The 11,841-nt window shown below is 32.4% G+C and overlaps 2 protein-coding genes across 4 annotated transcripts; one reads left to right on the top strand and one right to left on the bottom strand.

Moving 5' to 3' along the window:
* Positions 1 to 5,640: 5,640 nt before the first annotated feature.
* Positions 5,641 to 8,859, top strand: LOC119603286 (geranylgeranyl transferase type-1 subunit beta). The gene is made up of 5 exons (XM_037955273.1): positions 5,641 to 6,105; positions 6,180 to 6,330; positions 7,552 to 7,711; positions 7,784 to 7,947; positions 8,015 to 8,859. The coding sequence occupies exons 1-5, from the start codon at positions 5,972 to 5,974 to the stop codon at positions 8,612 to 8,614; spliced, it is 1,209 nt and encodes a 402-aa protein (XP_037811201.1). The 5' UTR covers positions 5,641 to 5,971; the 3' UTR covers positions 8,615 to 8,859.
* Positions 8,699 to 10,670, bottom strand: LOC119603287 (F-box/LRR-repeat protein 15). Of its 3 annotated transcripts, XM_037955276.1 has the most exons (3): positions 9,719 to 10,667; positions 9,167 to 9,353; positions 8,978 to 9,112 (listed from the first exon to the last, which is right to left on the bottom strand). In XM_037955276.1, exons 1-2 carry the CDS (start codon positions 10,441 to 10,443, stop codon positions 9,185 to 9,187), a joined length of 894 nt encoding a protein of 297 aa, XP_037811204.1. In that variant the 5' UTR covers positions 10,444 to 10,667; the 3' UTR covers positions 8,978 to 9,112; positions 9,167 to 9,184. The 3 variants fall into 3 exon arrangements, with proteins under 3 accessions (XP_037811203.1, XP_037811202.1, XP_037811204.1); XM_037955275.1 differs by lacking the exon at positions 9,167 to 9,353 and having other exon boundaries at positions 8,699 to 9,109; positions 9,719 to 10,670; XM_037955274.1 differs by lacking the exon at positions 9,167 to 9,353 and having other exon boundaries at positions 8,699 to 9,112; positions 9,719 to 10,666.
* Positions 10,671 to 11,841: the final 1,171 nt, after the last annotated feature.

Below are 11,841 nucleotides of genomic sequence, written 5' to 3'. Positions count from 1 at the left end.
TTGGTTTCTTTTCATAGTTTACATAAATTCGAATACTTATGAGAGACACTGTATGTATGCATATTACAACTAAAAACTTTAAAATATGTGTATATCTATTAGTGAATTTGCTACAAATACACAATTTATTATCATGAAGAAGGCATTATAATACAATTTTAATTTATAATACATTAGAAAAATTTTTTTAATTATATTATGTATGTAATCAATTACAATTGCCAAAAAAAAAGAATAATATTACACTAAAATAAAAATACTTATTTTATAACGTATTACAATACAAATACATACATATTATATTTTTAAAGATTTTACTACAAAATTAAATGAAAAATACTCTTGTTTCATTGCATAGAAATTTTGTTTTTTATTACTACAATTTAAACAGTTTTCATTAAAAATATTATGCTTAAGATATACATACATAACGTCATATGAAATCCAAAAAGGCCTAAGTTACATTGAACACATGGAGAAGCAAAAAACCTTTTAAAATGATAAATAATCCAAAAATGTTCAACATTTTCTCAAGTTAGGCTTATTTTTATTGACAAATTAGTATTTGAAGAAAAAATAGGCGGTTTTTGTTTTAATTGCGGAGATATGAAACTTACGCCCTTGAGAATTTATTTTTTCTGATTAATAAAAGACCGATTTCAATAATTTTTAACAGCCTTCGTCATTGGATCCAAAGAAGAGTATGTGACAAATTTTAACATATTATATTGAAAGCTGAGCTGAGCGTGCATACAAAGTTTTCACGGCCACCAAGACGGACATAGCTTAATCGAATCAGAAAGTGATTCTAAACCGACTGTTATACTTTAAGAACAATTTTTTTTGAGTGTTATAAACACATTGTACCGATTTTTGGATACATAGTAGTATATTAGACATAGTTAAGAGATAAAAGGTCCAAATCGGAAGGTCCGGTTGTATAATTGGAAAGATAATAGTATATTTGACGTATGGGGGCTAGGGTCAAATGAGAACCGATCATGGCGAAAATTTACAGTGTTTAATTATATCAAACTTAGTTGTGCCAATTTTTGAAAATATTGTAGTGTTATTGACGTAATTATGAGCTAAAAGGCCCAAATTGGAAGGTCCGATCAACCGTCCTTGGACGAAAAAAAGCGCATGTTCCAAATTCATCAAATTATCTCAAAAATTGCGACTTGTAGAGTGCGCACAAGGTTTACATGGACACACAGACAGACGGACGGACGGACGGACATAGCTTAATCGAAACAGGAAGTGATTTTGAGCCGATTGGCATACTTTAAGGTGGGCGTAGGACCAATACTTTTGGGTGTTACAAACATCAGCACAAACGCATAATACCCTCCCCACTATAGTGGTGTAGGGTATAAATATCTCAAAATGTTTCATAAATACTAAAATATACAATTTCTGTTCAATAATCCCAGATTTTTTGGTGACTTTTTGAATTTAATTTTTTTCAGTTGTTTATTTGGGCGAAGCTATGCCCTACACATTTCTTGTATCACTTTTTTAATGTAAAGTATTACGTGATTTGCAATTTTTATTTCCTGTATACATATGTACTGCAATTTAAACCTATTATCACTGGTAGGCCACATTTCATAATTCAAACAAATTCAAAGCTTATCGCAGATATAAGTTTGCCAAATTGTAAGCAAATGTGTTCTCGTTTGAAAGGACTAAAATAATATATTTCCGAAGCCCTTTATTCGTCTTCAATACGTTAATCCAGTTAATTTTAAATATAAATATTTCATTCCGACGTGATACACAGATTTTAACTTAATTATTAAATTAGTATCAGAAAATCCATAGCGTTAGAGTTCAAGTCATATATTATGCGTATAACGCATTCCGCAACAACATCGAAGAAGTCCAACTTTCTTATATTATTTTCCCGAAAATTTTCTTTCTCTTTCTCTTTCAGCACATGTCGACAATATTTGATAAAGAAGCCTTTTCGATACCTTGACGAGAAATGAACATGAAAGTTTTAACGATCATAAAATTAAATATCATGTAAACATTTCAACAAAGAAGTCATTCTATCTTTAAAACCATGCAATTGAAACCTCTCTGAAATATTAAATATTCTTAACGTATGGGAATATTTTATAGATATGACATCTCTACATTTTTTGACTTTCATTTTTATATATATAGATTCTATATATATATAAATGAAAGTGTGTTTGTATGTATGTATGTATGTATGTTTGTGCTTTATAGGCTGCTAAACGGCTGGACGGATTTTCATGAAATTTTCACAGTTTCTTTCTGTATGTCTGGAAGGAACTATAGGCTACTTTTTATGTTGAAATTTCATGTGGGCGACGTGCCACGTCGGAGCAACTTTAGTATCCATATAATTATTTAAGACAAAAAGTGGGCAGATTAGCATTAGGGGGCGTGGCACCTCCCATGATCCATGTAAACATTTTGGGAAATAAATTGGCGGACTACCCATGAGGGGAGCAGCACCTCCCATATTAATAAAATACAAAAATTGGTTTATCTGGGAAACTAATAGAACTAAATTCTTCAAATTTTGCACTAAGAACTTAAATATTCATCTGAACATTTTGGAGAAAAAAGAGAGGACTTTCGTCATGGGGGCTTGGAGTCCCCATATAAATTAAATAGGAAAATATTATATCTGAGAAACTATTAGAGCTAGAATCTTCAAATTTTAATTGAAGAACTTTGACATTCATGAGAACATTCAGAGAATAACGGGCGGACTTTCAATGGGGGGCTTGGCACCTCACATATGAATTAAATACAAAATTTCGCTTACCTGGGAAACTAATAGAACAAGATTCTTCAAATATTGCAAGAAGAACTTTATTATACACATGAACATTTTGGAGAAAAAAAGGGCGGACTTTCATCTGGGCCTGTGAGTTCCCATATGAATTAAATAGAAAAATTCGTATATCTGTGAAACTATTAGAGCTAGAATCTTCAAATTCTACATGAAGATCTTTGACATTAATGTGAACATTTAGAGAATAACGGGCGGACTTTCAATGGGGTCTTGGCACCTATATGAATTAAATACAAAATTTCGTATATTTGGGAAAATATTAGATTTTTTAATTTGTCATCGATTACATTAAAATCTTAATTAACGTTCCGAAAAAATTCATCTCTGGAAAACATTACAGTTAGAATCTTCAAAATTATTAAGAATATTTTTTATTTATATTGCTTTTAGGGTAGCAAGCACACTGGGTATAGCATAGAAAACTCAATAAGTACCAGTTTGAGAACGAAAAAGTACTAAAAATATCACTTGCTACCGGGCTTCCAAATAACACTCTATTAGCATATTTAGTGCTTCTAAAGCTAAAAATTTGATCTAAATCAAATTTTAACCCCCATACGGTACTTTTTTCCTCCTCATTAGCCTACTATGCTTCATGTAGGAAGCGACAGGTACCTAGGAAATTCCGGCAACCATGGTGGAATCCTAAACTGATGCAGCTAAGGAAAGAATGTAGGAAACTATTTAATAAAGCGAAGAGGGATCAAAACCCGTTAAGCTGGGACGATTATTGTTAAAGCTTCAATACTTTTAAGAGGGAAACCAGACAAGCTAAGAAGAAATCTTGGAAGCGTTTCTGTGAGGAGCTGGAGAGTACCACGGAGGCATCACGTCAACGTAAGGTGCTATCCAAAGACCACGGTACGCCTGGATTTCTGATGAAACCGTATGGTAATTTTACTGAAAATACCACCGAAACTCTGGAACTGCTTATAAAGACACACTTTCCGGGTTGCAGAGATGATGAAAATGAAGGCTCCACTTTGGAGCACCTCGCAGCTTCTCGAATAAGTGAATTAGTCAGCTCCATTGTTAGTGTGGAAAAAATTTCGTGGACGGTGTCACCTTTCAAGCCCTATAAATCTCCAGGGCCAGATGTCATATTCCCAGCACTACCCCAAAAATCGATAACCACCATCATGCCATTTCTAATTATGATATTTAGAAGCAGCCTGGAAACAGGATACATTCCTAAAGTATGCAGAGAGGTTACAGTGGTATTTATCCCCAAAGCGGGAAAAGAGAACCATAGTACAGCCAGAGACTATAGACCGATCAGTCTGTCATAGTTTTTATTGAAAACATTGGAAAAATTGGTCGACATCCATGTCAGAAACATCATCTCTCCTGATAATTTCTGTGGGGCACAACACATATACCTGAAAGAAAGGTCGATGGAGACAGTTTTACATGACGTTGTCGGAACTATAGAGAAGGCACTTGACATAAATGAATATGTTATGGCATCTTTCTTGGAAATAGAGGGTACGTTTAATAACGTGGACATATCCGCAATAGTCGATGCACTGTGTGAACTAAGTGTTGATCAGTGGATAAAAAATTTAACAGAAAACATGCTCAAGAGCAGGGCCTTAATGGCTAATATGGGCATTGGCAAGACAAGGAAAGTAGTGACAAGCAGCACACCACAAGGTGGTTTCATCTCTCCACTCCTGTAGAATGCATTTCTGCTAAATCGCATTGGTCATGACACCATCCTGCAAAAGATAGGCAGGAAATAGACTATATTCTATCTACACTGAATTTTAATAGGTCGTTCAAGACCAGAATACCGACAAGGGATGATTGGGTCGCGAACACTGTCGTAAGAGACGACGTGATCTCAATCTATACTGATGGCTCAAAGACAGAAAAGGGCACGGGATCGGAAATCTTCTCCGAAAAACTTAATATTCTACTGTCTCTTCGACTACCTGACACCTGCACGGTCCTTCAGGCAGAGATATATGCCATCTATACAGCCGCGAGAAGGATCCGGGAACTAAATCTCGAAAATTTTACTATACATATATACTTGGACAGCCTTGCATCAATCAAGGCTCTTAACTCCAATGTTATTAAGTCGAAATGTCTTCTCAATTGTATTCAATCATTGGCACAACTGACACAACATCACGTTGAGTTGATATGGGTTCCAGGACATGAGGGCATCCGGGGAAATGAAATATCTGATGAATGCGCTAGCAAAAGGTCGTCCCTAGACTCAATGCTAGGGAATGGTAATTCTAAGGGTATCACAATGGGCCACAAGGCCTCCGAGTGAACTCGCTTGCTAGAGAGCAACCCACTTACCTAACCTAAACCCAACACTTGCCTGTTTCTTTGCACAATGCCCCTCGGCATAGTATAGCATACAATTTTATTAATTTCTAAGTTCAATTGTTATTAAAAAATATTTTTTTATTTAAAGAATATTATTTCTGTCTTTTTAGATTTTTGCACATACCACAACAGATTTTTTTGCAATTAAAAAAGCAGGAAACAGTTTGGCGCGAAAAAATTCTAACAGAATTTCTTTTCGCAGTCGGCAGAATTGACATCAACTGAACTTCCCATTTATTTTACACATGTTCGATGTCCTAGCCTTTTACGGTATGACACACCAGCAATGTAAAAAGGTGCAGCTTGGTTGACATCAACAAAGCTGGTTTGAAGTAGAAGCAGCGTGGAAGTGTTCGGAAATTGTAAATATGCCAAACAGCTGTAGCCTAAGACAGAGTTGTTTGTTTTCGACATTTGCATTTTCAGCTGATTTTGACATTTTTGAGTCATTTTCATTTAATTCCTTTTCTGTATTTTTTTGCTTGTGATACAAAAAATAAGTGTTGTGTTTAATTAGTTCTTTTACCTTTATAAAATCGAGTAAATTTTATCTAAAAACAAATAAAAATTAAGATAAAAATCTGCCACAATCATTAAAAAACATATTTGTTGGTTTTATTTATATTTACGGGTTTTTGAAAGTGATAATTAATACATAACATTCGCAAATTTTGGAACAACCGGTTGATTTTTTTTAAGAAAAAAGTTTTAAAGGAATTTTAATACATTCTTGTCATTCATTATATTAGTCATTGTTATTAAAAGTAAAAGTTCCTGCATCTGTGCTTAAATATGTCTTATGATGCTTTAAATATTGAAGGTCCCGCAATAGAACCGGCGCCAGTTTTACTCTCCAAGCATGCCAAATATTTTGTAAGATTTTTACATTTGTTACCGGCCCGTTTGGCCTCGCACGATTCCACCAGGTAAATATATCTTGTATATGCAAATTATATTTTACTAATTATATTTTTAATGTAATTTCCCATTTACTTTCTAGAAGCACTATTGCATTTTTTGCCGTTTGTGGTTTAGATGTTTTAAATTCCCTTCACTTATTAACCCCTGAAATGCGTAAAAATATTATAGATTGGATTTATGGTAGTTTAGTCATACCACGGCCAGGTGAACGCAATTGCTCTGGTTTTCAGGTAAGTTAATTAGCATTGTTGATTGATTGTATTTATTTTTAACTTTACGTGACTTAATTAAGATCTTAAACTTTTTAATCTTTGTGTATTTTCATACTACCTACTACTGGTTGTAGTATGTACTACACATAGGAATATGATTTATTATAGGATTTTACATAGGTAAATATTATAGTTCTCAACTTGTTGATAATATTAGCGCAAAGAATTAAACTGTTTAGAGATAAGTTGTAGCTATGCTAAGAAGCTAAGTAATTTACTTACTAAATGAAGACAAAAGATGTAGATTTTTAGGTTGATAAAGAAGTTACTGGTTTGTTTACATTTACCAAGCTATATTAAAACATTCCCCACAACACATACATATCTATAAAGTAAAACCAAGATTAGTTCCAAAACTTCATAAATTTTCCATTTTCGGTCCCACCAAAGAATTACACTCCGCCACATATTCCTAAGAAAGATTATTGTACGCTACTGACTGGTCAGCTGCCATAATTATACAAATTTCAGCTACTCAACAACATTTTTAAGCACCGTATGCTATTGACCTAGAACTGAATAAAATTTTAATTAAGGAACAACTTTTGTTTGAGTCGGTGTCACTTTAAAATTTAATCCAGAGTTAGAAAGTTTTCTCGCCCAAGGACACTCATTCAAAGGATTTACAATCACGTCTTTAATAATCTTCCATTTTCCTCCATTGTTAACCAAGCAGATAAGGCATTTCGTGGAATTTTATGATCTACTGCTCGAACATCAATAGCGTAACTCGCAAGGTTTAGGATTTCTTCTTATAAAACTATGGTTAATTCGCACTTGAGAAATATTTAAAACTGCCAAGGAGCTGAATCCAAATTCATAATTCTATGATACTGCAACGACGCATGTCGGTATAAACGAGGGAGGACATACATACATATGTGCAAAATCCATAAAATTTTAGTTCGTATATATCAGTTTTGAAAGATACAGAAGAATACCTGCCGCGTAGTACGAAACTGGTTTCGGCAATACTGAGGCCAGGATGGTGCAATGCCTACTTATTCCTAATAATCCGTTCAATTTACATCCATCCATCTATATTATGGAACTAATCACGAATTAATCTATTTTTTTATTTCCCGAATTTAGATATTTTTTTAATTTCTTTGAAATTATCTGTAAATCTCAACTTAATTTTTAAGATCTTAAAAATGTATTATTTTTCCACATTTGCAGGGTTCCCGTTCCGTTTTGATAAAAAGTGATAATGAAGAATTTTTAGCCAATGCTAAATGTTATCAATGGGGTCATTTGGCTATGACATATACTAGTATTGGTATTTTGGTAACTTTAGGTGATGATTTGTCACGTTTAGATCGTAAAAGTATAGTAGATGGTAAGTTTATCACCAAAATTAGTTAAGCGTTTCCACAATATTTTTGAAACATTTGAATGTTTTCTTAACCAGGTGTTGCTGCTGTCCAGAGACCTGATGGCAGTTTTAGTGCCTGTATAGATGGCAGTGAAAATGATATGCGTTTTGTTTTCTGTGCGGCGGCCATATGTCACATGCTGGACTATTGGGGTGATGTTGATAAAGACAAAATGTATGAATTTATAATGAGCAGTATTGTAAGTATTAAATAACAAATGAAAAATAAGAAATAAGGAATATTAAATGTGTTTTTTTCTTCAATAGCGTTATGACTATGGTTTCAGTCAAAATTTGGAAGCTGAGGGTCATGGTGGTACCACTTATTGTGCTTTGGCCGCTTTACATTTAAGCGGTCAATTACAGCGTATTGACAACGAAACTTTAGAGGGTATTAAACGTTGGTGCATATTCCGCCAAGTGGATGGTTTCCAAGGACGTCCCAATAAGCCGGTAGATACTTGTTATTCATTCTGGATTGGAGCTTCTCTGAAAATACTCAATGCCTTCGAATTGACGGACTATGCAGCAAATCGTTTATATATCTTGGAAACACAAGATAATGTAGTTGGTGGTTTTGCCAAGTGGCCACATTCCACCACCGACCCTTTCCACACCTATTTAGGCCTTTGTGGTCTAGCATTTACAGGAGAACCGGGTTTGCTGGAAGTGATGCCTAGTCTTAACATGTCTATGGCGGCTTATGATAAACTCAAGAAGTTGCACGAAAAATGGAGTTCACAAAATATCGAAGAAAATCATAAATCCTATATGGAGGCCATTAGTCGACAAATGTGTGATACAAAGTTGACATTGGAAGATGAAACAACATCGACTTTTACATCGCCTTTAATAGAAGCCCAATGATGAGAGTTTATGTTTTATATTTATAAATGTATTATGTATTTTGCTAAAGATTTTTTATTTTGAAATTTAAAATAACATTTATAATTTTTGGTTTTATTTAGTTTTCTTTTATTATTAATTAAGCTTAATTATAATAGTACATATGTATTCATTGTCCAAAACTATTTTAACATAAAGAATTGTTTAAAGCCATTTAATGAAAGAAGTTTAAAACAATTATAAGCACAAATTATTAATAAAACTATTAAAATATTTACAAAGTTTTACTTACACTATCACCTGTAATTATTTACTTAACATTTTTAAACTTGCAAAAACAAGCGATTAATTTGTTGATCCAAATCATAGGGTACTAATTGCATTTGTAAGCCTCCTTGATCTCTAATGGGTCTATCTATATGTATTTTTCCTCTCAAAGGTGCCAAAGATCTTTCGGTCACTAGATCACATCTCTGTACCATTAACGATTTCAGTTGTACACAATTTTTGGTTAAACTTCTGGAAAATTAATTAAATTAAAACTTTTTACAATTATTTTAATAAAGTCTTTGCCTTTTAGTAATGCCACGGCTAATAGATTAAAAAATCACTGGGATAAAAATCATTTTGATAGAAATCTAATTGATTGGGTCTATCGATAAATACACGTTTACGCAGTGGTCCTAATGAACGCTCAGTAATGCGTGGACAACGTTGAACTAGCAACGATTTTAAACGTAAGCAGTGACTGCTTAAAGCACTGCAATTAAAAACAGAAAAGAAAGTCATGAGAAAAATACGTAATTTTTATTACATTTTTGTATGAAGTTTTGAATGAATGGTGTTTGAAATTCTGAATTAAGCGGGATTTTAAAATTATGGGTTTTATTAAAGAGGTCCTATTTAAAATTTTTAACACTTTACAGGGGAAATAAAGATATATTTATAAAATTGCCAAAATCAATTAATTTTTCGTAAATTTTGCAAAATCTATTTTTCATCTAATCCAAGATGGACAGTTATGAAAAAAGTCTCTCGATAAAAATGTTAACTGATCTTATGAATTTTTATAACCAGTAATGATTTTAATACAAAAAATATAAAAATAACAACTTTTCTACTTACTGTATTCCATAATCCGATATAGCAACACATCCCACCAAATTAATGTGTTCCAGAGCACGACAATAATTGCCAATCTGTATTAGAACTTGATCCGTAACACTTGGTGTATGAGCCAAAGACAGTATTGTTAATTTGTTCAATTTCCTAAAGAATATAATCAAACAACGTTCCCCAATGGCGGCGCAATACGATATATCAAACTCTTCCAAATTATTCTGATGCAATGTGAGAGCATCAACAGCACCTGTGGTCAGCCACTGACATTTGGATAATTTTAAAACACGCAAATCTTTGCACTCAATTATAATGGGCTGCAGTGCCAGAGGTGTTATATTGATGCATTCATTTAAATTGACAATTTTCAAACGTTTATTTTTGGCTAAAATGGGTAAAAGCAACTCATCGGTTAGCCAATGGCAACGGGCTAAATGTAAATTTTCCAAACGTCTACAATGGTCACCCAACACTTTAAAGGTAAGTTCCACATTGTGCGATGAATTACCTGAAAGGTTTATTTCAATAAGACGTTCTAGAGTAGCTTCCACTAATTGTTTTGTTGTTTGTGAACAACAACGTAATATAAATAATTCTTTGAGTGTTAAATAGTTGAGTATTTTTGGTATAATCACATCCTCCCAACTCAAGTCGAAAAGGGTTAATTTATTTATATTTTGCGTTGTGGCCATTTCCACCAAATGTTCCTCTTCTTTTTCTAATGTTGACATGTTGTTGTCGTCCTTTTGTTAAATTAATGCGTTTTTGCTTTTAATTAAAATTGATTTATTTTAAATTTTCACTTTAGTTCTTTGCAAATTGTTTAATTTCTTTGTTCTTAAAATTTTTATTATTGCTATGAGTTTTTCTATTTCTTGATTTTCTTTTCGTTTGTTTACTTTCCGCAACAATGTTGTAATACAGTTTTTTTTCAAATGTTGACCTTCATCTTTGATTGTTTTTTGGCAATTTCCTTTTCTGTTCTCTTTCTAAACAATGTAATTACAGTAATACCTAACCAATAATGTCAACATAGTAATAAAAAATCACCAAATTGTGTTGTTTTTAAGTGAATAAAAATATTTTACTTGAAATTTAACCCATTAATGCCCACAGTTACATATACGTAACGCAAATTAATTCGAATTTGGACTCGAAATGCACAGAAATGGAAAATGCAAAGTTACTTTTTTGTGATGGATAGGTTAACTTAACATATTCTTAACGATTATAAATCGAATTTGAGTAATTTTTGCCTATAGAATTGTATTTTTGGGTTATTTTGTAAAGTGCCTATTTCGTAAACCTGCAAAAAGTCATATTTTTCGAGGAATTCTTAGAATGTTAATAACTTCTATGTAGTTAGTTTTTAAAAAAAGTTTCTGACGTAAACTTATAAAGAAGTAATTAATGTTTATTACCTAATTGTTTATAAACATATACCATGTCCTTGCGGAGACTTATAAAGAGGACAATAAAGGTGTTACGTATATGTAACAGTGGGCAGTTCTCAGTACTTTTTGTCCCACTCTACATACGATATAAATAATGAACAACTTGCTTACTTTTTTATGAAATCTGCCTCAAAAATAGTTTTTTATCAGAAGAATGGGTTTTTAGCGTAATAAAAAACAATATATTTTCTTGAAATATTGATATTTTATGACAAGCAATATATTTTTAATGTAAATGTTTCTATTAAATCGTCCTTTCGTGGATATTTTAAATTTTTTAAGAATTTCTGTAAAGGATATGCCATTTGACCGCATTAGAACTTGTTCAAGGCACAGTTGGCGAATATTAAATATATATTTTTACAAGAAAAACGGAATATAATTGCAATTATCCTTCAAAAATTAAACATGGGTTGAAAATTATGACCATTTTCTTGGATTATTAGGGAAATTGCAAGGATACAAGCGCCAAGGACCTTTGGTAAATGTATGCAAAATGTGTAACGTTAGTCAATATATCTGTTGCTGCAAGAAAATATACAAATTTCTTTAAATTCATTAATTGACATTACAGAAATTACAAAATTCCACAAATTAAAATTTTATACTTTTAAATATTTTTTTATTTTATATGAAAAAATTTTGTATGATACACCAAATTAGCTAATCCAAGCT

This window comes from Lucilia sericata, unplaced genomic scaffold, assembly GCF_015586225.1.
Source record: "Lucilia sericata isolate MDLA Ls3-8-SP2 unplaced genomic scaffold, ASM1558622v1 Contig000288F_arrow, whole genome shotgun sequence".
NCBI lineage: Eukaryota > Metazoa > Arthropoda > Insecta > Diptera > Calliphoridae > Lucilia > Lucilia sericata.
This window is presented reverse-complemented; position numbering and strand designations above follow the sequence as displayed.

Coding starts and splice junctions, on each gene's coding strand:
- LOC119603287 (XM_037955274.1), bottom strand. CDS start 10,443: ATGTCAACATTAGAAAAAGAAGAGGAACATTTGGTGGAAATGGCCACA. Junction 9,113..9,718: donor ATATCGGATTATGGAATACA/GTAAGTAGAAAA, acceptor TTAATTTTCCAG/AAGTTTAACCAAAAATTGTG.
- LOC119603286 (XM_037955273.1), top strand. CDS start 5,972: ATGTCTTATGATGCTTTAAATATTGAAGGTCCCGCAATAGAACCGGCG. Junction 6,106..6,179: donor GCCTCGCACGATTCCACCAG/GTAAATATATCT, acceptor TTTACTTTCTAG/AAGCACTATTGCATTTTTTG. Junction 7,948..8,014: donor AATTTATAATGAGCAGTATT/GTAAGTATTAAA, acceptor TTTCTTCAATAG/CGTTATGACTATGGTTTCAG.